This window comes from Stenella coeruleoalba (genome assembly GCF_951394435.1).
Source record: "Stenella coeruleoalba genome assembly, chromosome: 15".
NCBI lineage: Eukaryota > Metazoa > Chordata > Mammalia > Artiodactyla > Delphinidae > Stenella > Stenella coeruleoalba.
In genome coordinates, this window is record NC_137161.1 from 82,926,918 (window position 1) to 82,953,752 (window position 26,835).

A 26,835-nucleotide genomic window follows, 5' to 3' on the forward strand; every position below is an offset into this window, starting at 1 on the left:
AGTAGCCAGGGTTTTCTCTGTTTGTTCATGGGGTGGGTGTGACAGGGTGTAATAATAATAATAAAAAAAACCCCGCAGGAAATCTTGGGCAGGAAGCAGTCCTAAGATGGCCTGGGAAGTAAATGCTTTAGGCACTCCCTTGGGACCGTGCCCCTCCCTGTACCGCACCCCACGCTACTCCCTCAACCCCCACCTTCCCTTGGGTACCTTTACATCTCTGAAGGGATCTGTTAATTAACCCCAGCAGAAAGGTAGATGACTCTGCGGGTGGTGAGCAGGCCTACTGAGAAGAATGACTGAAGGTCCACCTGGAATTCATTGTGCAGAAGTTCTGGGTGAATCGGAGGTTGCTTTCTCGGAAGATGTTGCCTCCCTCACTCCACCCCTAGAAAACAGAGAGATCCCAGGATCCCAGAATCGTGCAGCTTAGTGCTCCAACCTCCCACTCAAGAGTCCTCTGATCCAGTGACCCCATGTCCCTGGACAGGTTACCCCATCACCTCACAGCCAGGAAGTGGCCTGGGAGATCTTGGGACTACATCCTGGCTGGCATGGAAAGGAGGTGAGGCTGACCAAGGATGTCCACCTTGTGTTATCTTTAGGTGGGAAGTGACGGGTACCGGTATTTCCACACCAAAGGGAATTTGCAAACATAACCCCCCCATCTTTTCTCTGCAGTAGAGTCTTCTGGTAGTTGCCCAGAAGGCTGAAAGTACGTCTATCTGCTTAGTCATTTCTCTGGAGGAAAGTGTATCCAAGTTCAACATCACCATTCATTGAGCTCAACATGCAGACTGAGCCTGACTTAACTGGCTACTTGTACAGTGACCTGTGAGCCAAGAAATATCTTTGAAGACTGTATTTATATTAAACTGTCACCATGGGAAGCGCCATCACCCCTCCCCCCATGTAAAAATCTTACTTTTTTCCCCCAACAATTTATGATAAGGATTGTCAAACATACAGCCAAGTTGAAAGAATTATACAGTAAACACCCACACACCCACCACCTAGATTCCACTATTGACAGTTTGCCATTCTTGCTTTATCACATATCTATCCACCTCCTAGTACCTTACTTTTAACCTTAAGTAACTGGTGACATTCAGCTTCCCTGGAGCCATATTTCCGTCTCTTAGCTCAGGGAGGGGTGGTGTGGTGAATGTAGGTGGTGGTGATTTTCCATAACTTTGAACAAACACCCACTTTGTGCAGAGCACTGGGAGATGCAGAGGAAATGAAGAGGCCGAAGACTCAGGCTGACCAGAAAGGGCTTTGAGTTTTTTGTTTTTAAGAGATAGAAGATAAGTGGCAGCTTGTGAGAGCAAATGGCAAGTAATAAAATGATTTCAGTAACACTCATTGAGTTCTTGCTGGGTACTGGGCACTTTATTGTAACTCTGTGCCTGTGTTCTCTCATTCAGTTCTCACAACAGCCACATAACTGGGTTAGTCTTCCTTTCTTCCTTTTACAGATTAGGAAATCGAGGCACAGAGAGGTTAGTAGCGGGCTTTTGTTCATGCTAGAAAGTGGTGGGGCTGGGATGGTGTGGGTCCGGCGTGGTTCTGGGCACTCTTAGTCACGGCGTAGATGCCGCAGGGGGGAGAGTGGACCCTCAGGCCTGCCCAGGGAGGAGTGGAGGGGCATCTGGGGGTGCCACAGCTCTTCCAGGGGCCCCATCTCAGGCACCCGGATACAGATGCCAGTTTTCAAATGGCTTCAGAAGGCTAGCGTCCTGACTTCCCGTGTGTTTGACCTGGGCGTTGGGGCCCCGGGTGGAGGGATCAAGCTCCTCCACTCTGCCAGTCAGGCTCCCCCCCACACCCCCATCGTCTTCCTCCACTTCCTGTTCTGGGTGTTTCCCAAAGCTGGCGCCTGCTCCACTTCCCTGCTTCCTGTTCTGTATCCTTCAGTCACTTCCTTCCCCGCCCGCGCTCTTTCTTCTCCGGTGTTTGTAAGACACACTTTTTTCCGAAAGAGCCTCATTGCTCGCAGCAGATGCTCCTGTTTCCAGACGCGTTCCATCGTCCACGTTGTCATTCCAGTCGTCACGCTTTCTGAAGCGCCCTGGTGCCCCTGGCAGGTCTCGGGAGCAGAATAGCCTGGCCCCGGCCTCGAGGCGCCCAGGCTCTGTCTCCCCGTAGCTCTGGTTTCCGAACCAGACAAGCCGTGTCTCGCCCTGGGGCAGTGATGGGTCTTGGATGTGGGAGCCGCCCTGTCCGGCAGAGCTGCGCACTGGGATTCCCTGCACTGCCCTCGTCCAGCTGCTCTGTTTTGCTGCCGTGGGCCTGGCCACCTGGCCCTGCCACGCCTCTAGGAGTTACGTCCCAGCAGCACTGTCAGCCCTGGGGTTGGGAGGGTCACCGGTAGAGCATAGCCGTGACTCTGCCCACCCCCCGCAAATAAGAAAGGAAGAGGAGAGAAGAAGGAACCGGAGTGGAGAATGGCAGGAGAGGGGTCGGGGAAGAGAGGAAGGTGGTCGCACAAGGAGGGTAGAGACAGGCCCCTCCCATCCCTGCCACGCACACAGCCACAGAGCTCCTGCGCGACCATGCAGGGCGCTCGGGGGATGGGGGGGGCGGTGCCGGGCCTGTGGGGACGCCCCACGAATGCACAGAGGAAGGTCACAGGGGGACCAGCACGAGGTGGTCCCTCTCCACTGTGGGGCAGAGGCCTCCCTGGGAGGCAGCAGGACGCGTGTAGGTTTGGGATTCATTAAATCTACAACTTTTCACTTATTCTTTAGACAAGAAAGATCTGAACGAACTATGACCAGATAATAATAACATTCATTAAATTGGGGGCAGTGGGTATTTGGATGTTACACGTTTTGTCCTCTGGACTTTTTTGTGTGTTTGGAAAAAAATCCCCATCACAAGAAGGGCGAAAGGCAGAGAAGAGAAAAGGGCCCTGGACTGCAGCTGGGCTCTGCCCCTGCTTTGCGGGGGGCCGCTCAGCCCCCTGCGGCAGGAGATGGTCACGGCCCGGGCTTCCTGCCTGGCCCGGCTGGCCCCGGGCCGGGAGCGGCTGTGGGTGCTGACCCTCGCCCTCCCGCCGCTGTTTTCCCGCAGCGCCGCGGCCATGCCCAGCTCGGAGCTGTGGGCGGTGGATCTCTTCGGGAGGGTGTTCACGCTGTCCACGGCCGGGCGGCACTGGGAGCTGTGCAGGGACGCCCAGCTGGAGTTCAAGCGGGTCAGTGCGGCCGCGCCGTGCTGCTGGGGCATCGCCTGCGACAACCAGGTGTACGTGCACGTGGGCGCCAGCGACGTCCCCATCCGCTGCCGGGAGGAGGCCTATGAGAATCAGGTGGGGTCCCGAGCGGCGGGCTTGCTGGGCTGGTCGCTCTGCCGGGAGGTAAGGGCCCCCGCACCCCAGGCTCCCGGCCTGTTCCCGCCTTCACCGCCTTCATTCTGCTGAGATCCGAGTGCTGCAGCATCCGAGTCATTGAGGCCAGAGCCCCTGTGGGTCCCTATCCAGGCAGCTGGCCGGGTCCGCACAGGCACGGGGCTCCGGCCGGGTTCCAGGAGCCCAGGACGGTCGTGTCCCCCACTGTTCGGCGCGGCAGGTCCTCTGCCCTTTGGGACCGGACTGGGCTGCAGGCTCACGATGCAGAGCCAAGGCCCTCTGCTCCCTTCCCGCCCTGGAGACGAGAGGAGGTCCCCACTGGCCTCGGAGAGGCCCTGGCCACCAGGCCTAAGGCTGGTCTCTGCCTCCGGCCCCCAGCGCTGGAACCCCGTGGGCGGCTTCTGTGAGACGCTCCTGCCGAGTGACCGCTGGCCGTGGAGTGACGTGAGTGGGCTCCAGCACCGGCCGCTGGATGGGGTGGCGCTGCCCTCGCCGCATTGGGAGTGGGAGTCGGACTGGTACGTGGATGAGAATTTTGGAGGGGAACCCACAGAGAAAGGGGTAGGTGCACTCGGGTCCCGCCGGGGCTCCCCTGCGGGGAGGGAGCGCCTTGGGCTCGGCCCGTCCCCCCAGTGCTATCCCCAGCACCCCGTGGCATCAGACCTCAGCCTGGGCCCCCCGTGCTCCCCGCTTGCCGGACGGGATCCATGGGGACGATGCTTCGGGCCGCGCTGCTGCTTCTCCACCCCTCCTCCATCCTGCTCCCCCTTCCCCAGCTCTTTCACGTCCTTCCTCGAGAGCTTTACGGCCCCTCCCCCCATCTTGGTATTGCAGGGGTGGACATATGCCATTGACTTCCCCGCCACGTACACGAGGGACAAGAAGTGGAACTCCTGTGTGCGGCGCCGGCGGTGGACCCGGTACAGGAGATACAAGTCCCGGGACACCTGGGCCAAGGTCCGGGGTCCTGCGTGTGGCCGGGGAGGGGGGTGGGGGTGGGGGGGACAGGGGGCGGGGCCCAGAGCGCAGCCCTGTAGTGGGGAGGGTCACGTGGCCCTCAGCCCCACCCTCCCTGCCCTGCTCTGGGGACGCCATGCCCGCCCCGGGGCCTGGCCTTTCCTGCTCTCCTGTTTGGAAGGCTGTGGCCCTGGGCGGCCCTCGTTTGGGAGATGGCTGGTCGGGGAGCCGGGCCAGACCGTGGCCCCGGACGGCACAGAATTGTCTTGACCTGGTCTCCAGGCTGCCCTGTCCCAGACTCAGGCTCAGTCTGTACACGTCTTCCTCCCCTGCCCCCCACCCCGCGTGGCAGCCGCTCTGGCTCTTGTATTTTTCCAGTGACCCACAAAAACCAGCCTAGGGACGCCAGGCCTGTATTGGGGTCTTACGTGGCCTCAAATGAGAGGAAGGCCACAGGCCCTCGCCTGACCCCTCTGCAGGGTCCATGCCGCGAGGTGGGGCTGCCAGCCCAGCCTGCCTGGCCCTGGGGCTGGGAGCAGCCTGGGAGCAAGGTGACGGCCAGTGTCACGGGAGGCCTTCACTGCAGGGCCGTGTTCTGTGATGGGGGGAGGGAGCCACAGCGGTCAGGCCACTGCAGAGCAGGGGCAGGAGTGACTCCTTGGGGACAGCAGCCCAGGCCTGGCGGCCAACAGGGGGAGGACAGGGCAGAGGGGGCCCAGGGCTGGGAACCCTCCGTCCTGATGCTGCCGGCCCTGTGAAGTCCGCTGGGGCCTAGCTGGAGGACGGAAGGCAGCGTGCTGAGGGCCGGAGGGGAAGCCGGGGGTGGGAGTGTGCACGTCCAGGTGTCCACCAGGCGGGGAGCAGGGCCACCTCCTGGCCCAGATGCCCACAGGCACTGACTGCTACTGCCTCACACCTCCTCGTTTCAGATCCCGTCGGAGGATGACCCCCAGCGGTTGCCTGACCCCTTCAGCGACATCTCTGTGGGGGGTTGGGAGATCACAGATGAGCCCGTGGGCCGCCTGTCCGTGTGGGCCGTGTCTCTGCAGGGGAAGGTGAGGCCTGTGCCCCCGCCCCCCCAGCCTGGCATGGGAGGCGGCTGAAGGAAGCCGGCCGCAGGGAGCGGGCAGGAGAGAAGCTGTCGTCCACTGTCCTCCCAGACGTGGAGGAGGGAGGAGGGCTCTCCCCGGGACCCTCTCCTCGCCTCCTGTCCCCGCAACTGGGGCTGCCCTGAGTGGTCAGCCTGTTACCGGGGTCCCCACAGAGTCCCCCTCCTGTGAATCCTGCTGTCCTGGGGACCCACGGGGTCCTGTTCCTCCCAGAAGCCTCTGACCTCCCACCGCATGGCTGCTCCTGGCCTGTCCCTCCTCTGAGCCCCTGGAGCACTGATGAGTGTCCACCCTGGGCTCAGAGGGCATCAATACTGCCTCCTCAGATAGAATCTCAGCTCCCTGCCCACTGCCTTGTGCTGCCTCCCACATGCTGGTCTCCAGTAGTATTGTGGATGGGTGGGTGGGTAAGAGGATGGATGAATAAGTAGATGGATGGATAGGGGTATAGATGTGTGCGTGTGTGTGGGTGTGTGTGGGTGGATGGATAAATGGATGGACGGTCATGTGGATGAATGCACAGGGGGATGGATAAATGGATGGACGGTTATGTGGATGAATGCACAGGGGGATGGATAGATGGATGGATGGTTGGTTGGACGGATGAGCAAGTGGCTTGGTGGATAAGCATATTGATGCGTGGATAGGTGGGTGGATGGATGGCTGGCTGTTGGGATGGGTGGGTGGAGGTAGCTGTGTGGGTGGGAGGAGAGGAGATTCTTTTCTCGGGGAGCTTGTGAACTAAGCAAAGGAATAAAGCCCACTGCTGACAGCAACAGTGACAGTGACACGGATGGGCCTGGGTGCAGGTGACCCAACACTGCGGCTGTGGCTGTAGAGCGCACTTCGTGACCGTTCAGTACCCTTAACACAAACGGACCAAAGTTCTCTGGTTGGCTTTGGAGCAGCCACAGCAGGCTTTTATCAGGCTTACCTTCAGGTCCTGCTTGGTCTGGGCTTAGGTCAACCCGTAGTAGTTTTCTCTGAGCCACACTGAAGGGTGGTGGGGAGCTGGCCGGGGACAGAGCCCCCATCGAGGGGCCACGCCACCTGGATGCAAAGAGAGGGGAGAACGGGTTTGAGAGCAGCGCCAGGTGTGAGCCAGCGCTGCCCGACATCACTCCTGTGGTCCGTAAAAGGTGAAACCAGGACCCCGGGCTCCCGGAGGAGCCGGGCAGACAGTTGGGCCCAAACCAGCAGGTAGCAGAAGCGGGGCTGCCAAGGCCGGGTTCTGCAGTGCAGGAAGGCAGTTGTTCCAGCTGCTGATTTATTCACTGGATAAGGTGTTCGAAGAAGCACCCAGCAAACCATCACGTGCAAACAGGGCCCATAGCACACGCATTTCTGAGTGATGGTGATCATGGTGGAGGCTTATAACCAGTCTATTGTCTCTTGTCCTTGGAAAATTCTGTCTATGCCAAATCATTGAAAATGTTTTATTCATTATTATAAGTGAGATCATGTCACATAATTCACAAGTGTTAAGGCAGTCTGTTCAGATAGCATAGAATTTAAAGTTTACAAATAAAATTAGTATGAGTAATAAATCCCACTAACTAATAAAGAATTTTAAAAAGAAAAAAAGGGCAAGGTGACAGGGTTGGGAGGCCTCATGGACCACGCAGCAATGTGCTGCCCCCTCTAGATGAAATCAGCCAGTTTGGGCAATAGGAGCGGGTGGCTCAGTCTTAAATATTTGATTATGCTCCCTGTCTTCAGGTTAAGGAGAAAAAGAAGTGGACGTTTTAGACATTCCTATGAAGGGGGCTTGGGGGTTTCCTCATCCAGCCGCTGGGGCTCCTGGCTTCCCCTAGAGACAGGTGTCCTGAGGGCATTGTGCCACTAGGGGGCGCAGGACACCCGGGCTGGGGCTGGAGTTCTCACAAGTCAAGCAGACGACAGAAGAGGTCTGCCCCCTAGGACCGCCAAAATCCAGGTGTCAGTGTCGCATTTTTTAGCAGGGGTGGGGGAGTCATCTAATCTGGTCGAGAATCCCGATGGCAGTGGGGGCAGGGTGAGCGAGATCTGGACAGTCCCAGCACCCTGGTCCCCAGTCCCCTGGAGACCCCGGTCCCCAGTTCCTTGGAGACCCCCGGTCCCCTGGAGACCCCATGCTTGGGCTGTGCATGGGCTGATGCAAGTGCAGCCAAGCTCGGGCAGCCAACCCGGCCACAGAGCCCCGGCCTGACCCTGCCTGACCCTCCCCATGGGTTTCTCTCTCCACCCAGGTGTGGTACAGAGAGGACGTCAGCCACCCCAACCCCGAAGGCTCGTCGTGGTCCCTGGTGGACACCCCAGGGGAGGCGGTTCAGATCAGCTGTGGGCCCCACGACCTGCTGTGGGTGTCGCTCTGGGAGGGACAGGCCTTGGTCCGGGAAGGAATCAACAGGAACAATCCCAAAGGTGGGCAGCCCTGCACCTTGCGGAGGAGAGGAGGGCGGGGCCGCCCACCTTCTCCCCGGAGCTCCCAGTGATGGGGGCCACCTGCACTGTCTTCTGGGGCCGGGTAGGAAGTTCGTGGTCTGTGGTGGAGCCTCCCACGTCTGAAAACGGGATCCTGCACGTCTCCGCAGGAGTCGGTGTCGTCTGGGCCGTCACCAAGGACCGTAAGGTAGGACGGGGTCCCTGGGGGCTGGGTCCAATGGCTCTGTTTAACATTGAGGGTTGTGTGGTTTTTTGTTCTCGTGAGAGTGGTCCACACCCTTTGGAACAAATCCAGTGTCAGCCAGGCACCGTGCGTATTCTGTTGTTGACGTCACTGGTGATCTCCAAGATGTTTGGTGACCCCCCAAACGTTGCCTGCACCCCTGTACAAAGTGCAGAATGACTGTATTTACTGTGCAACAGGCTGTAACATTTCAAATAATCAGAAGCTAATTTTCTGAAGCCCTCAGCTAAATGAATGCCTCCCCTCTTCTCTATCCAGAGCTTGTCATTTTGACTTTATCAGAGGCAAGTCCAGTGAAGTAAGCTGATTTCGCATCGCTTCCGTGATCTCTTTCTAACCCCACGTCAGGGGCATCCTTTCTGAACAATGTGCTGTGCTCATCTGCGGCCTGAACCAAAGGACCAAATTATTTGTTTTCCCAGGCCTTGAAAAAAAACCCCTTCTATTTCAGTGGCCCTCCAGGGAGGTGTGTTTATTTCTGACTTTCCCAGGTTTGGTTCCGAAGAGGCGTCAACTCTCACAACCCCTGCGGCACGAGCTGGATCGAGATGGTTGGAGAAATGATGATGGTGAACGTGGGGCTAAACGACCAGGTGTGTGTGGTCCGGAGCCTTGGTCCCCAGGGGTGGGGGTGGGGGGCGGCAGAGGAATCAGAATGGGGCCCCCCCATGCGTCCCGCCATCCCTTTCCACTGGGCATGCTCATGAGGCTGGTACCGGAGGGCATCCCAGAACCTCTGCCCATTCCAGGCCCGCGAGGGCACCCGAAGGGGCTGCTTTCCCCCAAGTCCTGGAGCCCCCACAGTCCTGGGTCACACCCCCGAGGACCCTCAGAGCAGTGGTAGCGAGCACGGATCTGGGGAGGGACATTCATCCTGGAGACTGGAAAGTTTTGTTGAGAAATTTCAGGGCGAAATCAGATCACTGAGTACAGGACAAAACATCTTCCAACTTTGTAAGAGCAGCATCTTTTAAACATCACCTGCGTGGTTCCTATCGTAGCCTCTTTCTGGTGGATAATGTGGTTTGGCTAGTTTTAAGACTTAGGGTGTGAAGGTGACGCCTTTCCCGATGCTCTGAAAGCTCTTCCTGGGGGCGGGGGGGCTGGCCTTTCCTGTGTCCGCACACACTCCTCACCTGCCCAGGTGAGCTGGGCACGCAAGGGCAGGGGCAAGGGGGTGCCAGCTGGTGCCCATGGGCCTGAGCACGGAGGCCACGTGCGATAACCAAGTGACAGAGATGCCGTAGCCCCCCCCCCACAGCAAGGCCACCTGGGGCCACGGCTCCGCCTTCAGGCACCCCCAAGGCCAGAGCTCCCAAGGGGCTGCTCCCAGGCCCCTCCCCTGGGCCCCTCAGCTGCCCAGCACACTTTCCTTCCTCAGCGCCCGGCCCGGCCACCTTCCCCATAAAACTGAGGTCAGAATCAAGGAGGTTATTTTGCATCTTTAAAAGGACCAGGACCATCCTCTGGGTTCACTCGGGGAACAGCTCCCTTCCCACCAAGGCCACAGGGAAGCTGGGGACATGGGTGGACTTCCTGTCCCCGCACAGTGCCTACCGGCACCAGCACCTCCTCTGGACGCTGTTGCCCCAAAGGCCCAAGTCTGCCTGAGGTCGGGGAGCCAGGCTGGGTCCCTGCTCCTCCTGACCTTGGAGCCGCACCCTCCCCCAGCCTCCTCGGGGCTCCGCTTCCTGCATCTGAGTCCTGGACTCAGCTCTCAGCCACCCCAGCCCCTTCGCAGCCCACCCACACAGGCGCACCCCCCCACCCCCTGCCTGCATTTGCAGGCGTGTCCTCCAGACCTGGGGGGCTCCCCCCACGCCCCCAGGGGAAGGGAGCCCCAGTCTGCACCCGCCCCTCCCCCCCCGCAGCGACACCTGTTCCAGGCCCACCCCCCCACCCCCACCCCCACCCCGCAGCAGCACCTCTGTCTGTTCCAGGTCTGGGGCATCGGCTGGGCGGACCGGGCCTTGTACTTCCGTCACGGCGTCACCCAGAGCGAGCTCAGCGGGAAGACGTGGAAGGCCATCGTCGCCGGCCGGGAGTGTGACGGCTCACGCTCGGGCAGCTTGTCCAGCCTCCTCAGGTGATCAGGCGGTGGGGCTCCACGGGGTCGGTCCGGGGTGGGGGGCCGTGTCGGAGGAGGCTGCTGCCCGGCCTCACCCCAGGCAGGAGAAAAGCAGGTCCCGACCCACGAGAGCCGCGGCTGTGTGGCCTTCTCCCTTCCTGTGCCTGGGGTCCTGCTCGGCCCGAGGTCGGGGGCAGCACGTGGGAGGCGGGAGAGGGCAGCTGGGCGAGGCCAGGATGTCCTCCCATGTAGGGGCTGGGGGCTGTCCCAGAGCAGGGCTGGCCTGTTGGTCCTGAAGCTTCAAGGTCTGGGAGACAAAAGCCTTCTTTGCGGGAGGATGCTCAGGCCCCTGTGTTAAAGTAAGGCAGAGAAGAAGATGGAGGGTTTCTAGCCTGGAGAAGAGGCCCTGAATTAAGACGTGCCCCAGAATCACCTGGAGAACTCGTTCCCGAGGATCTCCACGCCCCGCCCCCAGAGCTACTTTTTTGAGATTTTGCATGTCTTGCAAGGTCCCAGGTGTGCTCCTGCTGCAGTTCTGGGGACCACGCCTTGAGATCCCTGGGGTTAGAGCGTGTGGACCCATCCCAGCCCTGCCCACTGGCCCTTAGAACGCAGGCAGGTGACTTAGCGTCTCAGCTGGGGGCGCCACCAGCGCTCACCTGCCTGGTCATGGGGCCCAGGGCCCTCGGCACAGCACTCTGCAGCCGGCTTGGGCCCCCCTCAGACGCTGGTCCACACCCTCTGCTCCCCCAGCTTGGTGGTCAGCACTCAGCTGCACCGTCAGCCTAGAGATGCCCGGAGGCTGGCCAGGCAGGGTTTGCTCACATTCACCTGAGGGTTTAGGCTCTTCTCAAAGGGAGAAGCACATTGGGATCAGCTGAGAATTTCCAGAACCACTGACGCCAGATCTTCATGACCTTGGGCTTGGCAGTAGCTTCTTTTTATATATAAATATATATATATATATATATTTTAACATCTTTATTGGCGTATAATCGCTTTACAATGGTGTGTTAGTTTCTGCTTTATAACAAAGTGAATCAGCTATACGTATACTGGCAGTGGCTTCTTAAATATGACACCCACAGCACAAGAAACTAAAGAAAACATAGATAAATCAGACTTCATCAAAGTTTTAAAATTTTGTGCATCAATGGACACTATCAAGAAAATGAGAAGACAATCCACAGAATGGGAGAAAATAGTGGCAAATCATGTATTTAACAAGGTCTGTTATCTAGAATACATAAAGGGCTCTTACAACTCAAAAACCACTCAACTCAGAAGAGCAAAGGACTTGAACAGACATTTCTCCAAAGTAGATATACGAGTGGCCAACAAGCACAGGAAAAGATGTTCAACGTCATGGGACATGAGGGAAATGCAAACAAAACCACATTAAAAAAAAAAATCCGGGCTTCCCTGGTGGCGCAGTGGTTGAGACTCCGCCTGCCGATGCAGGGGATGCGGGTTCGTGCCCCAGTCTGGGAGGATCCCATGTGCCGTGGAGTGGCTGGGCCCGTAAGCCGTGGCCGCTGAGCCTGCGCGTCCGGAGCCTGTGCTCCACAGCGGGAGAGGCCACAACAGTGAGAGGCCCGCGTACCGCAAAAAAAAAAAAAAAAAAAAAAAAAATCCACATGAGATACCACTTCACACCCACCAGAATAGCTGTAATCAAAAAGGGAGACAGTAACAAGTGTTGACAAGATGTGGAGAAATTAGAACTCCCCTGCACTGCTGGTGGGGTGTAAAGTGGGGCAGCCACTTTGGAAAACAGTCTGGCAGCTCCTCAAGAAGTTAAAGATAGAGTCACCATAGGACCCAGCAAATTCACTCCTAGATAGATACGCAGAAGAACCGAAAACATGTTCAAACAAAAATCTGTACATGAATATTAAAAGAAGCACTATTCACAATAGCTGAAACGTGGAAACAATTCAAATGTCCATCAATGGATGAATAAAACATAGTGTTATCCATGCAATGGAGTATTATTTAGCAATACAAGGGAATGAAGTGTTGACACATGCTACAGCACGGATGACTCTTGACCTCTTACACTAATTGACAGCAGCGAGTCACAAAAGGTCACATGCCGTACGATGCCGTTTATATGAAGCGTCCAGAACAGGCGAATGCATGGAGACAGAAAGAGAATTCGTGGTTGCCAGGAGGTTGGGGGAAAAGAGGAGGCTAGAGAGTGACTCCTTAATGGGTACAGGGTTTCTATGATGAGACGAGAAGGTTCTGGAAATTGGTAGTGGTTGCACAACATTGTGAATGTGCTTAACGCCACTGCACTGTACAATTTTAAATGGTACATTTTACATCACATGTATTTTACGATAAAAACTAATAATACTGCCAGATCTCCACCTAACATTGATTTGGTTGGTCTGGGTGTGGCCCGGGGACCTTTCAGAGTTCCTGAAGGTGGGACTTCCCTGGTGGCGCAGTGGTTAAGAATCCACCTGCCAACGCAGGGGACACGGGTTTGAGCCCTTGTCCGGGAAGATCCCACATGCCCCGGAGCAACTAAGCCCGTGCGCCACAACTACTGAGCCATGCTCTAGAGCCTGCGAGCCACAAATACTGAGCCCTCATGCCACAGCTACTGAAGCCCACGCACCTAGAGCCCGTGCTCCACAACAAGAGAAGCCACCACAATGAGAAGCCCACATGCCGCAACGAAGAGTAGCCCCCGCTCGCCGCAACTAGAGAAAGCCCACACGCAGCAACGAAGACCCAACGCAGCCAAAAATTAAAAAAAAAAAAAAAAGTTCCCAGGGGTTCCAGCTCCCTGGGGAGCAGGTACTGGTGTGTGTGGCACAGAGAGGCCATGACTTGGCCAGGGGTCACACAGCGCATGGTCCTTCCCCGAGGGAATCATGGGTCTGCCCCTCTCCTTCCAGCGCCGGCTGCTTCTTTGGCGACGAGGTGAGGGGTGGTGGTGAGTCCCGTGTGCCAAGCGACTCGGAAGCCAAGAGACCGGGGCCTGACCCTGAGCATGATGTGGAGGTCGCCAGCCCTGCCTCCGCCCCGGCCTCCGCCCTGGCCGAGCTGCCCTGGACCAACATCGACCTGAAGGAGCCCAAGAAAGGGCCCAGCCACGCGGCCGCTGACTTTCCCGAGGCCACCAACCTCTCCTCACTGCCACTTCTCCCGCTGGGCCTGGAGGAGCCCGACAGCGCCAACTGCCACGCGCTGTGGGCCTGGGTGTCCGGAGGAGGCTGTGCTGTGGAGGCCCACACCACACTCAAATGGTTCACCGTCCACTCGGGTAAGGGCAGCGGCCCAGCGCCCCAGAGGGTGCCCCAGGGGAGGTGGGGCAGGCCTGATGCCCCCACCGTGCTCAGCCCATCTTTCTGGAGCCTTCCAAGACTAGCCCAGGCTGTCAGGAGGAAGGGCGTGGGCCTGGAGCCCCTTCCCTCCCCCTGTCCCAGCAGTGGTGGCCATTCTAGGCTGACCTGGGGGACATCAACTTTCCCCTCAGGGTGAATGATGGGAGGGAGGGCTCACGGGACATGTTACAGAGATGGTAGCTTTCTAGAAAGAAAGGGCTGGTGAAAAACAGAGCAGAGAGGCCTGGCCGGCTGCCCAGCCCTGAGGCTCCGACCGGCCCGCAGGCCTGTCCGCCTCCATGCAGATGCTCTCGCTGTCCATCACGCCGGCCCAGACCGCCGCCTGGCGGAAGCAGATCTTCCAGCAGCTCACAGAAAGGACCAAGCGGGAGCTGGAGAACTTCCGACACTACGAGCAGGCCGTGGAGCAGGTGGGCAGTGCCCGAGTGCACTTTTTCCAGCACACATTCATTGAGCACCTGCTGCATGCCAGCCCTGAGGTAGGTGGGAGGGATACAGATGGATGCAGCCATCCTTCTGTCTGTCCATCTCGGACGTGAAGCCGTCCCCTCCAGGCCCGTGTAGAATCAACGATGAAGCGATGAGTCGGTTTGTTGATTCACTTGCCCTCAAGAACTCCGCGCGGGCCCACTGCATTGTAGGCACAGAGGACCTGGCTGCGTCTCGGGTGGCCTGGGCCCCGGCTTTGCCGCTGACTCTCTCTGACATCGGACCAGGCACAGAACCTCCCGGGCCTCAGTTTCCCTACCCAGAGCATGGGGTAACGGTGCCGATCCCACAGACTGTTTGAGAATCATAGAATTCGCTGGCTCGGGGCCTGGCGGTGTCTGGTGACGTCACTTCTGTCCTTAGGGTGAAGGGGGGTAGCCAGGAGGGCCGGGCAGGAGCCCCCAGTGTGGCAGTGAAGGGAGCAGAGTGGCCCCGGGGTGCCGGGGACTGGGCCGGAGTGTGGCGCCCCAGGGCCGGCCTGTGACCCGTCCCACCGTCCCGCTGTGCTGCAGTCGGTGTGGGTGAAGACGGGGGCCCTGCAGTGGTGGTGCGACTGGAAACCCCACAAGTGGGTGGATGTCCGTGTGGCCCTGGAACAGTTCACGGGCCACGATGGGGTTCGGGACAGCATCCTTTTCATCTACTACGTGGTCCATGAGGAGAAGAAGGTGGGTGGGGGCGCCAGGGGGGAGGTGCGGGGGGGTGTAGGGGAAGAGGGAGGTGCAGGGGTGGGGTGTGTAGCGGAGGGGGGAGGTGCAGGGGGGTGGGGTGTCCCAGGGGAGGGGTTGCAAAGCCGGGGTGCAGGAGTGGGCACGGGACACGGGCCCCGAGCTGCTTGGCCCAGGACAGCGTGTGGCAATTGCAAAGCACTCGTCCGCGGGGGCAGCAGCCGGGCAGTGGCCGGCAGGCGTGTGCCGGCCTCACCCCCGGCAGCTGCTGAGGGGCCCTCGTGTTCCAGATGAGGAGCCAGGCTCTGGAGACAGAGCCGCCCCCTCCGGGGCTGGGGTTTGAACGCAGTCAGTCTGGCTCTAAATGCCCTCGTCCACATCGAAAACATCACTAAGGCCCTTGCTCACGAGCAAGGCCTCCCCAGCAGAACCTGCCACCCACCACTAAACCCCACGACCCCCCAGGGGTCGGCTCTCGAATCGGGGTGACCCAGCCATCCCCGTCGCCACACCACACGGGGGCTCCACCCAGGGGCCCGAGGCAGCCCCAGGCCCGCGGGTTCCCCGGTGACGGCCCTGCTGCCTGTCCTCTGCCAACAGTACATCCACGTGTTCCTCAACGAGGTGACGGCGCTGGTCCCCGTACTCAGTGAGGCCAAGCACTCCTTCGCCGTGTACACCCCTGAGAGGACACGGCAGAGGTGGCCTGTGCGCCTGGCCGCTGCCACCGAGCAGGACATGAGCGACTGGGTGAGCGGCGGGGGTCCCGCGGGCGGGCGTCCCGCGGGCGGGCGTGAGGGAGCCTCGGTCTTGGGCGCCCAGCCTCGCTGACCGGCCATCCCCCCGCCGCAGCTCGCCCTGCTCGACCTGTCCTGCTGCGAGAGCCGCAGGGTGCACGGCCGCCCCTCCCCGCAGGCCATCTGGTCCGTCACCTGCAAGGGGGACATCTTCGTGAGCGAGCCCAGCCCAGACCTCGAGGCCCCCGAGCACTGGCTGCCCTGTGACCAGATGTGAGTTGGCTGCACCTGACGGAGCTGGGGACCTGGCCCAGAAGGTCACCCAGAGCCCGTGAGGACCAGGGGGACGTGGGTGAGGCTGGGAGGCCCTGCACGGGAGGGAGAGGGGATGTCTGTCTGCCCTTCGCTCGTCCGCTCTTGGTGGCCCTGTGTGCCCGGCGCCCAGTCGGACGAGTTGCCTCTGGACAGTGGCAGGGCCTCCGTCCGCAGGAGCGCGCCCCAGGTGGCAGCTGCACCCTGCACTCCAGGAGGCCGTGCTGGCCCGAGTGGTGGCCCCTCCTGGTCTGGCGTGACGCGCCCGTCCCAGACCCCAGGGTGCAGGGGGGACTCAGGCTGCTGACCTCGCTCCCGTCTGCATAACTCCAGGGATCGGGGGCTCTTGAAGCCCCCGCTCGCTGGGGGCCTGACCGGCTCCTGCACCAGCTCAGGGTTCACCGTAGCTGGTTAATTCCCAGTGGGAAGCCAGGCGGGTTCCCTTGTGCTCAATAGAGTCTGTCATTGGAGGCCGAAGGTGAGTGAAGCAGGACGTCCGGGAGGCCACGGAGCAGAGGGGTAGCCGCTGGAAAGCCCTGCGGGACAGTTTCTCCCCTCCCCTCCCTCCCTCCTCATCTCCAGGTTCTGGCGGCAAATGGGAGGCCACCTGCGGGTGGTGGAGGCCAACAGCCGGGGCGTGGTGTGGGGCATCGGCTACGACCACACGGCCTGGGTGTACACGGGTGGCTACGGCGGAGGCTGCTTCCAAGGTGAGGGTGGCAGGACCGGCTCCCCCAGCCCTGCCCCCAGCCTCCCGCACGGGCCGGTCCCCCCTCTAATCCCTGGCTGGCTTCCCCGCCCCACGCCGGAGCCGCTGCGCCAGTATCGATGCTCAGCTGACAGCTGGCTGACAGGTGACCTTCACCACTGCCAACCTCCAAATCCCGGGGCCAGCGCACAAAGCGTGAGAGCCCAGAGACCGGGTCTCGCCCCCAGTGGGCCTTCCTGGGCACCCACTGCTGAGCTGGAGGCCGTGAAGGTTCTAGAAAGACAGCCGCCAAGGCCAGTCTCCTGATTCCCAGGCCCGGATTCCAGCTCCCCTTTAGATGGGTTGTGCCTTAGGGGACGAGAGCTTGCTGAACCCCTGGGGGCTCCCCGAGTTGTGGAGGTAGGGGCCCTGTGTCTCCTACTGGTAAACAGAGGCAGAAACAAACACCGGAGTGGGACATTCCATGCCCAGCCCACACGCCCCACAGTAGAGGCGGCTAACCCTGTGGAACTGTGGTCCACCGAGACCCCAGGAAGGCACATCGTGCAGGTTTAACAGCTTCCCTGTTTGTGAGGCAGGAACTACTCTTGTCCCCGTCCTACAGGTGAGGAAAGTGGGGCTCATGGGCTTACATGAGGGGTCCAAGGCACCTTTGTTAGTAAGGAATGAGCTGGGGGGGCCTCACACCTGCCCAGTGCCAGGTGAGTGGGCTGGAAGGTGGGGGAAGAGGAGCAGGTGAAAATAGGGCGTGAGGTGGAGGAGTGTCAGATTCTTGCCACCAGGACGTACAACCCCGGGTAACCCCAGAGGAGCTCAGCCGGCCTGTGAATCCTCTCGGCCCTCTCTTCCCGCCTGCTCTCACCTGGTCGGGCGGGCAGGTGTGGCCTGGGTCCAGCACCCTCCTCTCTGCCCCCAGGCCTGGCCAGCAGTACCAGCAACATCTACACGCAGTCGGACGTAAAGTGTGTCTACATCTACGAGAACCAGCGCTGGAACCCCGTCACGGGCTACACCAGCAGGTGAGCCAGTCGCGTGCCCGCGGAAACAGGACCGAGCTGAACGGGCGCATCTGCTGTAGCGGGAGAGCTGGCGTCTGGCCCCAGATGTGGAACTGACTGGATCTTACTGCTTAGCAGGATTTTCTCCCTTAAAGTATAATGCATATTTTAAAAACTCGCTTACTGAGAGCGTGACATACATAAAGTACGTGAAACATACACATATACGTACATACGGTGACATGTATCTAAATATGTTGATATGTCCATATATATCATCGAATTCTCACAGATCAAACACCAGCGTAATCACTACCCGGGTCACGAAATAGAACATCGCCACCTCCCTCCCCATCCCCTCGGGTGCTTTTTTGAGTGGGGTGGTTACTTAACTTTCTTACAAAGTTTTGCTTAATTGAAGCTGCTGAGAACATCACAGCCTCCACCGCAATTATTTTAATTCTCCAAATGTGAGGCTTTGGGACAAGACAGTCAATACGTGGTGTTTGGTGCAGAAGCGGGACACTCTAGAAAATCTAGATTGTATGCAGCTATTTATTTCCTGCCCACTCAGCACAGAAGCGTATTTCTCATACCCTGTCCTGGGGTATTTGGTTCGTTTGTTTCAGAAAGCAAGCGAGTTGTGGTGTTTCTTACCTCCTAAAGCCACTGCAGGGGTTTTGGCCGGCCAGAACAGCGGTCCTCAAGCTTGAGCCTCATCCAAGCTCTGCGCTGGGGCCCCTCCCAGACTTGGCCCTGTGGGTCTCTTCTTTCGACTGGTCCCATTTCATATCCCGTATAATAAAACTACGATCCTAAGTAGAGAGATTTCCTGAGTTCCCTGAGTCGTTGTAGCAAATTATCAAACCCGAGGAGGTAATGAGAACTGCCCCCCATTTGTAGCCAGTTGGTCAGAAGTGCAGTATGGCTGGTATCTGAAGTGGGGGCAGTCTTGCTGGGGACCGTGCCTTTACCTTGTGGGGACTGAGTGGTGTTGCAGTCCACCCAGTTGGTGTTGGAATAGCCAGTTCTCTGCAGTGGGTGGACCTGTCCACACTCTCACAGGCAGGGCACGCCCCACATCTTTGCTGGTTTCTTATGTTTTAGACACACTGATGAGCGTGTAGTAATATCTCCTGTTTCCAGTTTCTGTTTCCTGGGGGCTAATGGGACACAGCACCTTTCAAACATGTACTGGCACTTGGATACCCTCCTTTGTGAAATGCCCCTTCGAGTCCTTGTCCCATGTTTTGGTCGGATGATCTCTTTTTCTTGATTTGCCAGTGCTCTTTACATATGAAGGTGTGGGCCCTTTCTCTGTTATTTCTCCTGTTCTGCAGCTTGCTTTTCACCCTGTTTGTGGTGACTTCATTATTAAATGTAGTCCTGTTGATCATCCTTTTCTTTACATAAAGATGGGGCCTTTAAAAAAACCTCTTAAGAAATCTCATTAACCCCAAGGGGATTAATACATCCTTCTATCTCTGGAACAGCAGTCAGCAAACTTTTTCTATAAAGGACCAGATAGGAAATAGTTCAGGTGTGGTGGGCCTTAGGGTCTCTGTCACAGTGACTCACTCTGCAGCTGCCGCTTGAAAGCACCCACGTAAACGAATGAGCATTGCTGTGTCCCAATAAGACGTTACACCTGGACACAAATTTGAATTGCGTAGAATTTTCACGTGTCCCAAAGCATTATCCTTCTTTGAATTTTTTTCAACCATTTAAAAATGTAAAAACGACCCTTACTTTGTAGGCTGTGCTGAAACAGTCCTGATTGGGCCTGTGAGGCGTGTTTTTGTCCACCCTGTTCTGGAAGCTTTATTCCTCTGTCTTGTCCATTTAGGTCTAGAACCCCCTGGCCTGAACTACTTGGTATATAAGGTGAGGTAGGGGTAAAGTGTTTTTGGTTTTTTACTCTCCAGTGACCCACACCATTTATTGAAAAGACTGTCCTTCCCCCTTGCATCACAGCGGCCACCTTTGCCTTAACTCCAGTGTCCATGGGGGCAGTGGCTGTTCCCAAGCCCTTCTCTTCCGTGCGGCTTTGGGCATCCTCATGCTAACCCTACATGGTTCCAGCTGCCGTCCCTTTATGGGAAGTTGTCAAAGCCTCATCTTCTTCATCCAGCATTGGCTCTTCCTGGACAGTTCTAGGTGAACTTTAGAAGCAGTCCTCAAAGGCTCTTGGGGTCTTGGTCAGGATGGCCTTGGACCTATAGGTCAGTTTGGGTAGAAACGTTATCTCACATTCCTAAATCTCCAAAATCTGGACGCAGTTTATACCTCCATTTATGTAGATCTTTCATTTCGTATTAATAGGGTTTTGTGATTTTCTATAACGGGGTCTTGACATCTTTTGTAAATGGTATTTCATATTTTTGAGTCTATGATAAATGGCACAAACTTTTAAATTTCCTTTGTGTTTTCAAAATTGATGAAAGGAAGAAATTTCAAATAACACGAAGAATAAATTCTAATCCCACCAACCAAAAATAGTAGCCACTCTCCGCATTTTGGTGTGTTTCCCCCTGCCCGTCCCCAGTGTGCCCGCATTTGCTGGAGGCAGGGGGACAGTCAGACATGTACAGATGGCCTGTGACAGCCTCCCAATTTGATCCCCGAGGGTGGACCTGGCTTATCTCACCCCTCCTCGGTCTTGGACATGTAGACTGTTTGTGACCTTTTGCTGTCGTCTGGACAGTTTGAAGGATTTCCTCGTGTGTAAATATTTGCGAGTCTCTCCGTTCACCCCGGTAACTTAGGGTTTGAGCCCTTCTAAGGGAGCTGATAGACGTTGCCCGCATGTGTTCTGGAAGCCTCCGCCCCGGCTGTGCGTAGGGTCCACACGGGATGCTGACCTGCTTGCCCGTCCCCTTCCTCCTCACTCCCTGCTTGGTCCTCGGGAGAAGAAAAGCAGTGCCGGGCTCCCCAGCCCGTGTAGAGAGTGCAAAGCCAGGGCCACAGCCGCCCGCGGAGACCACTGTGCGCTGTGTGTTGCTGGGAGTGTATCAGTCAGCCGGGGCTGCTGTAACAAAACACCACGGGCTGAGCAGCTTAAACAGCAGACGTTTATTCTCTCCGTTCTGGAGGCCGCGGAGTCTGAGATCAGGTGTCAGCAGGCTTGCTTCCTCCTGAGGGCCCTGGGGAGGATCTGTTCCGGCCTCTCTCCTGGCTTCCGGGGGCTTCCAGTATTCCTTGTCTGGTGACTCAGTTGTCACATGGCCTTCTCCCTGTCTTCACGTCGTCTTCCCAATTTGGGAAACCTGGGTCCAGATGTCCCCGTTTGGTAAGGACGCTGTCCTAGTGGACTGGGGCCCACTAAATAACTGTCTCATCTCAACTTGATTCTCTGCAAAGACTCTATTTCCAAATGAGGTCCCACGCATAGGCACGGGAGTTAGGGCTTCAACGTCTTTTCGGGACACGATGACCCACATCATGAGAGAACGAGGTGTGGGGTCCCTCGGGTGGATGGCCTGGCTGTGGTTGGTTGGCGCCTGGCCCCCGTGTGATGTAGGGTCCCCCTGTTGCTGTCCCCGCCCTGGGGCCATCCTGTTTCCGCCCTCTCGCCCCTCCAGAGATGCAGCCGTCCCAGGGGCCTGGGCAGGGGGGCCCTGTTCTCCCCTCTCTCTGGCGTCACCTCAGCCCTGTTGTCCTGCGCAGGGGTCTGCCCACCGACCGGTACATGTGGAGTGACGCCACGGGCCTGCAGGAGTGCACCAAGGCCAGCACAAAGCCCCCGTCCCTGCAGTGGGCCTGGGTAAGCTCCGGGCTGGGGCTGGGGCGGGGGCTGCAGTGGGGGGTGTCCGCCCGCACTGACCCGCCCGTCCCCCAGGTTTCTGACTGGTTCGTGGATTTCAGCGTCCCTGGGGGCACGGACCAGGAGGGGTGGCAGTACGCCAGCGACTTCCCTGCGTAAGCATGTCTCTCTCTGCGTGGGGAGGGGGCCTCAGGGGGCTGCGACCCTGAGTGTCAGGCCCGGTCAGCCAGGCAGAGTCCCTACCCCCTGCCCCACAGTGCAGACCCTTCACGGTACACAGTTCATGTCCAGATGGAGGATGGAGCCGGGCGAGACTGAGCCAGGGCCTGAGCCTGGCTTCTGAGCCCCAGGCTGGTTTATCCTGGACTGATCCCCCCGCTTTGGCCTTGGGCCCTGAGCTTGACTGCTCCCCAGAAGTGTTCTGATGGCGCCTGGGGGTGGGGAGGGCTCAGAGGCCCCTTAGCTAGAGCCCACCCCGCAGCTGGGCAGCTGCCAGCCCCAGGGAGACCACGCAGGGGGGCCCAGGCGGGGCCAGAGGCATCTGAAGCAAGAGGACGGTGTCCTCCCTTACCTGCTGCCCCCGAGCCCCACCTTCGGCTCGCACTGAGGGCTGGGCTCTGTAACTCCTGGGGAAAGGATGTGCGTGCAGCGTCACCTTCCAGAAATTTCCACGGTCTCGACGTCAGCTTCTTCCTCTGCAGCTTGTACCACGGGCACAAAACTATGAAGGATTTCGTCAGGAGAAGGTGCTGGACCAGGTAAGGAGGGAGGTAACTGGGGGGTGCCGCCATGCCCCTCCCTGCCTCGGCCTCAGTCCCTGTGGAAGCAAAGGGGAGGTTAGAGGCGGGAGGAGAAAAGAGGATCAAAGTAAATGTCAGCCCAGGAAGTGCCCTCGGGCTCCCAGTGCTGTTTCTGAAGCGTTTGTTTTCGAGAACAAACAAGACAAATGTTGGCAGGCTCTACAGGACCCGCAGGGTGGGAGGAAGGCCCGGATGGGGTTGGAGGCCAGGCAGGGGCGGACGGCGTGAAGGGTGGTGCCCACCGGCTCCTCTGGGGGGTCGGAGGTTGTGGCCCCAGCCCTCCCCAGGGCCAGGGGCCTGGCTGCTCCCTTCTGTCCAGAGCAGACGGCCCTGAGGCTCACAGCGGCATCAGGGTGCACGGGGCTTTGCTCTCTTTCTGCCGCACAGAAAGTGCAAGCTAGTGACCAGCGGGCCCTGGCTGGAGGTGGCCCCCATCGCCCTGGGGGACGTGTCCATCATTCCGGAGAGCCCGGGTGCCCACGGGAGCGGGCCCGGCATCGCGCTCTGGGCCGTCAGTGACAAGGGGGACGTGTTGTGCCGTCTGGGCGTGTCCGAGCTCAACCCCGCGGTGAGCACCTTGTGGGACCCAGGGCCTGCCCACCTGCCAGCCCCCTGGCGGATTCTTACCGAGATAGGGCTCTTTGGTGGAGTCGGGCAGGGATCAGGCCTCCCCAGGCCTCTGCCCAGGACGTTCGCTGGGACCGGTGGACACCGTTCGTGGCCCGAGCGGTCGCCAAGCCCTGCGGGCAGTTGGAGCTGAGGACGCGGTTGGCGTGAGGAGCCGCCAGCTCCCGGAACCCGGGTGGTGACAGAGGCGGGGCCTGGCCGCCCTGAGTGTCCCTCCTCCCCGCCTGCAGGGCTCCTCCTGGCTGCATGTGGGCACCGACCAGCCCTTCGCCTCCGTCTCCGTCGGGGGCTGCTACCAGGTGTGGGCCGTGGCCAGGGACGGTTCCGCCTTCTACCGTGGCTCCGTGTCCCCGTCCAAGCCGGCTGGTGAGTGCCACCCCTCGGGAGGATCTCCACCTGCCGCCACCGCCGCCATGTTGTGACGGGCGCCGGGGGCGGCTGGAGCTGCTTCCGCTTCCGGGGAAGCCGGTTGACGGGTCTCCGTGTAGGTCAACAAGCATTTACCGAACACACCTGTGGACCAGGCGCAGGGGCCGCGCTGGGCTCCCCCCAGAGGCCGCCCCCCTCCGCTGGGACTGACCCAGGGGTGGTCACCTGGCAGTGGGGCTGCCCTTCACCGCCCTTGGCCTCTTGCCCCTCGGGGACGGCCCTGGGCACCGGCACAGCCCGTCCACAGTGTCCACCCTGGCTGCCCTCCGGGAGTGCAGGCCGTGTAGGCTTGTTCTTCTCTGGACTTCTGGGCAGTGTCCGGCACAGGGATGGATGGACCGACGGGTGGGTGGGTGGGTGGTGGCTGGCGCATCGCCACCCTCCACGAGCGGCAGTGGGTTCGCACAGTGGCCCTGAGGCTGAGTCTCCACCGCATGCTGGGCCGGGCACCTTCCTGTCCCTGTTCGGGACAGCGGCCCATCGGACCCCACCGTCTGGAAGCTGCCACAGCCTCGGGCGGGCCCTGGGGAGGGCACTGGGCAGGCCGGGGCATCGAAGGGACAGCAGGACACAGGTCAGCTCGCGCTGGGCCCTCTCACACTTGTGGTCCGGCCAGTCTGGGGACAGAGGCCGGCCGCACCTGCTCGACCCCGTGAGCTGCAGAGGAGGCCACGTGCTCCAGGAGCACCGGGGTGACAGTTTCGGTGCTGCATCCCGAATCCAATCTCCCATCGCAGGCGACTGCTGGTACCTCATCCCATCTCCTCCCAAACAGAGATTGAAACAGGTGTCCGTGGGGCACACAGCGGTGTTCGCCTTGGACGAAAACGGCAAGTGGTTTCTGATCCCCAGCGGTCACCAGGGGAGGTTTGGGGTTCCCTGAGTGCCCTGATGGGATGAGACCAGACCCTCGCCCACCCCAGGCCCCAACATGAGACCTTCGTAAGCCCCATGAGAGGCCGCCAGCCTGAGGTCAGCCTCCAAGCAGTCTCCCCCGAGTCAGGCAGGGTCGGGGGCCCCCAGCCCCCCCAGGTGCTCTGGCCTGCCTGCACCTCGGGAGGAGGACCCGGTGGCAAGGCCTGGGAGCATCTTCTAGACAGTGCCACCCAGGCCCGCGACTCAGGAGCCCCAGGGCAGCTGCGGCTGGCAGAGGTCACCTGCCCCGCCCAGGCCATCCCTGCCCCACCCCCGTGCCACCTCCAGCCAGCTCCGCCCGTGCCCTTTAATGGTCTGTAGTTGTTGTCCTAGCTGAGCAAGGCGAGGAAAGGGCGGAATCGGGACTGGAACCCAGGGATTTTATTCCACACCAGGTCTCTTTATTGTTTAAAGAATTCCTTGTCCTCGGTTTCTCATGCATAGAAAGCAGACGAGGATGCCAGCCCAGCACAGCGGGGCAGTTATGAAGTGAGGGGGAGGCAAACGTGGGAAGGGCAGGGCTGGCTACGGCCGGGGTCTCTCCGGCTGTGGGTCAGCAGGAGCCCCGGGCAGTGGGGGGGGGATGCAGAGGGAGACCCCGCCTGTCTCGTGGTCAGACCTCCCGGCCTTGCAGACCCCGAAGTGGATCCCGACGCTCGGGGCCTCACGGTATCGGTGCTTCTCTCCTAGGGAACCTGTGGTACCGCCAGGGGGTCACACCCAGCTACCCGCAGGGCACCAGCTGGGAACACGTGTCCAACAACGTGCGCCACGTGTCCGTGGGGCCCCTGGACCAGGTCTGGGGCGACAGGGGTGGGGGGTGGGTGCTTGCCCTGGGGTCGGGGACTTGGGGGGATCCGGGTTTCTGCTCTGGTCTCCCCGCTGCTGTCTCCATGGTCCCCCTGCAGCGGTGGGGCCAGGCCTTCAGTGGGTTTGCATTCCAGGTCTGGGTCATCGCCAACAAAGTCCAGGGCAGCCACAGCCTGAGCCGGGGAACTGTGTGTCGCCGCACGGGTGTGCAGCCCCTGGAGCCCAAGGGGCAGGGCTGGGACTATGGCATCGGGGTAAGCAGGGCTGGGCACGGGGCGGCTGTGCTGGCCTGGGGCTCCGAGCCCCGAGGGCTCTCGGCTGGGAGGCCCCGGGCAGAGCCGCCCAAGAGTCCAACCATCTAGAAGGATGGTCTCTGCCCCTTGACCCCTGGCAGCCCCGGGTCACTCCGCTCTCTCCTTTCAGGGGGGCTGGGATCACCTGTCCGTCCGGGCCAGTGCCACCAGGGCCCCCAGGAGCTCATCCCAGGAGACAGCCGGCAAGTGGAGAAGGGAGCAGGGCCTCCCCAGTGGGCCCTCGGAGGTGGCCGGTGCCCCACAGGAGACCCCCAATCCCGTCTGCTGCTGAGGCCGCTTCCCCTCACCTGGAGCAGGTGTGATGCTGGGTTTGAAGGACCAAGGTTGATGCAAGCCTTCCTGTCGGGAGCTGTTCTCGTGCTGAACGTGCTGAAACGTGGATCCCAGGAGTGGTATCTCCAGGCCCAGACTCGAGACTGGGGAGGGAACCTGGCCTGAGATCATGGCCACCTTGGAGGCACTGAAACAACCCAGAAATGTGAAGCTCTGTGGACGCTGTGTGTCCCCGGCTGCGAGGAGAACGTGGGGTGTGAGGTGCAGACCCCTTCGCCCCAGCCTCTCCTGCGCGTCCCTTCCCTCTCTGCCTCCTCCCTTTCCAGGACGGGAGCCTGGAGGCTTCCAGGAGCACTGCCCCTGGGGAAGAGAGCCCACGAAGGACCCCTGAGCCCCGGGCATCCCCAGACGGCGTCAGCCCTGCCCCCTAAAGAAAACTGGCTGTGGGGCTCAGTGTGGCTTCACCTGGACCTGATCAGTTCTCTGAGCAGGATTCGCGAATGGGGTTTCCTTTCAAAAGTTAAGGAAGGAGTTGGAAGGTTGGAAATAAGTGCTGGGGAGGGGCGTCTTCTTCCCCGGGTGGGCCGGGCCCTCCTGGGGTGGTCGGAGGACGGAGGGGCCGCCCGTGGCTGCGAGAAGCTGTCCAAGTACAGAGTCACCGTCGTCGGTCCTCAGCCAGCCCTTCCTCTGACGGGGCTGGGGACTGGGGGCTCCTTTTACATCGGATCATGTCGCAGGGGGTGGGGAGGGTGGAGACCAGCCGAGAGGGGCCTGGAGGCCTCAGCCTGGAGCAGAGCCCTAGGGAGGCACCCCCCAAGCAGCCCCACTCCCAGCGGGCAGCTTCTCAGCTGCTTTTTTTTTTTTTTTAATCAGAAAAAGGCCCCATTTGGTTAAGTCTCAAGTTTGCTTCCCACAGCCAGACGCGTTGCCGGGGGTCATCAGAGCACGTGTCCCGTCTCTGCTCACTGACCGCCAGCTTCCCCGGCGTTCCCGTCAGGAGGGCTCGGCTGTGCGCTGTTTTGTGGTGCAGTGTTTGCCGCCCAGAAGCTGACTCTAAGGAGGTCTCCCTTGGGCCCCCTCCTGAGGGGCACTGGAGGGGCCGCAGGCCTCTGCCTCATCTCCTGGAGGTGGGACCGGGAGGCGTGAGTCTGGGGGCAGTGCCCAGGCAAAGCAAGCGAAGGGCCGGGTGGGCGGCGCCCTCCTGTCTGTTTACACTCGTGGTTGTCAGGTTTCTCCGCGCGGGCATTACTGTTTCTTCTGTGGCAGCGCCCTGTCGATCTACTGTGACTCGCTGGTTTCTCCCTGCCCTCTCTCCAGGGCGACCGTGTCCCCTCCTTGCGGAGCGCCGACTGCTGACCTGCTCAGCATCACCGAACCATCTCGAGTCCTCGGATGCTTTATTCAATAAAAACTTAGGCCAGACTGTCAAGGACGCGCTATTTTTATTGCTGCACTACGATTAAAATGCATAGTTCCCCACC

General features: G+C 59.7%; 1 protein-coding gene and 2 long non-coding RNA genes across 5 annotated transcripts; 1 reads left to right on the plus strand and 2 right to left on the minus strand.

The window, feature by feature from the left end:
• Positions 1-269: 269 nt before the first annotated feature.
• Positions 270-10,132, minus strand: LOC307197694. Of its 2 annotated transcripts, none has more exons than XR_013831482.1 (3): positions 10,006-10,132; positions 6,347-6,462; positions 270-385 (listed from the first exon to the last, which is right to left on the minus strand). It is a non-coding gene; the product is annotated as an uncharacterized lncRNA (long non-coding RNA). The 2 variants fall into 2 exon arrangements; XR_013831483.1 differs by lacking the exon at positions 270-385 and adding an exon at positions 4,344-5,284.
• Positions 2,744-26,768, plus strand: TECPR1 (tectonin beta-propeller repeat containing 1). Its single transcript, XM_079943872.1, has 24 exons — positions 2,744-3,307; positions 3,725-3,907; positions 4,181-4,303; positions 5,233-5,358; positions 7,641-7,815; positions 7,923-8,023; positions 8,572-8,673; positions 10,021-10,166; positions 13,061-13,428; positions 13,775-13,920; positions 14,512-14,667; positions 15,268-15,417; positions 15,520-15,677; positions 16,299-16,426; positions 17,342-17,444; positions 21,090-21,186; positions 21,262-21,341; positions 21,888-21,944; positions 22,374-22,554; positions 22,844-22,979; positions 23,780-23,872; positions 24,648-24,754; positions 24,902-25,021; positions 25,191-26,768. Exons 1-24 carry the CDS (start codon positions 2,975-2,977, stop codon positions 25,350-25,352), a joined length of 3,531 nt encoding a protein of 1,176 aa, XP_079799998.1. The 5' UTR covers positions 2,744-2,974; the 3' UTR covers positions 25,353-26,768.
• LOC307197693 lies at positions 10,180-22,985 on the minus strand. Of its 2 annotated transcripts, none has more exons than XR_013831480.1 (3): positions 22,614-22,985; positions 21,758-22,003; positions 10,180-10,497 (listed from the first exon to the last, which is right to left on the minus strand). It is a non-coding gene; the product is annotated as an uncharacterized lncRNA (long non-coding RNA). The 2 variants fall into 2 exon arrangements; XR_013831481.1 differs by lacking the exon at positions 10,180-10,497 and adding an exon at positions 18,138-18,238.
• Positions 26,769-26,835: the final 67 nt, after the last annotated feature.

Coding starts and splice junctions, on each gene's coding strand:
- TECPR1 (XM_079943872.1), top strand. CDS start 2,975: ATGGTCACGGCCCGGGCTTCCTGCCTGGCCCGGCTGGCCCCGGGCCGG. Junction 10,167..13,060: donor AGCTTGTCCAGCCTCCTCAG/GTGATCAGGCGG, acceptor CTCTCCTTCCAG/CGCCGGCTGCTTCTTTGGCG. Junction 14,668..15,267: donor TGGTCCATGAGGAGAAGAAG/GTGGGTGGGGGC, acceptor CTCTGCCAACAG/TACATCCACGTGTTCCTCAA.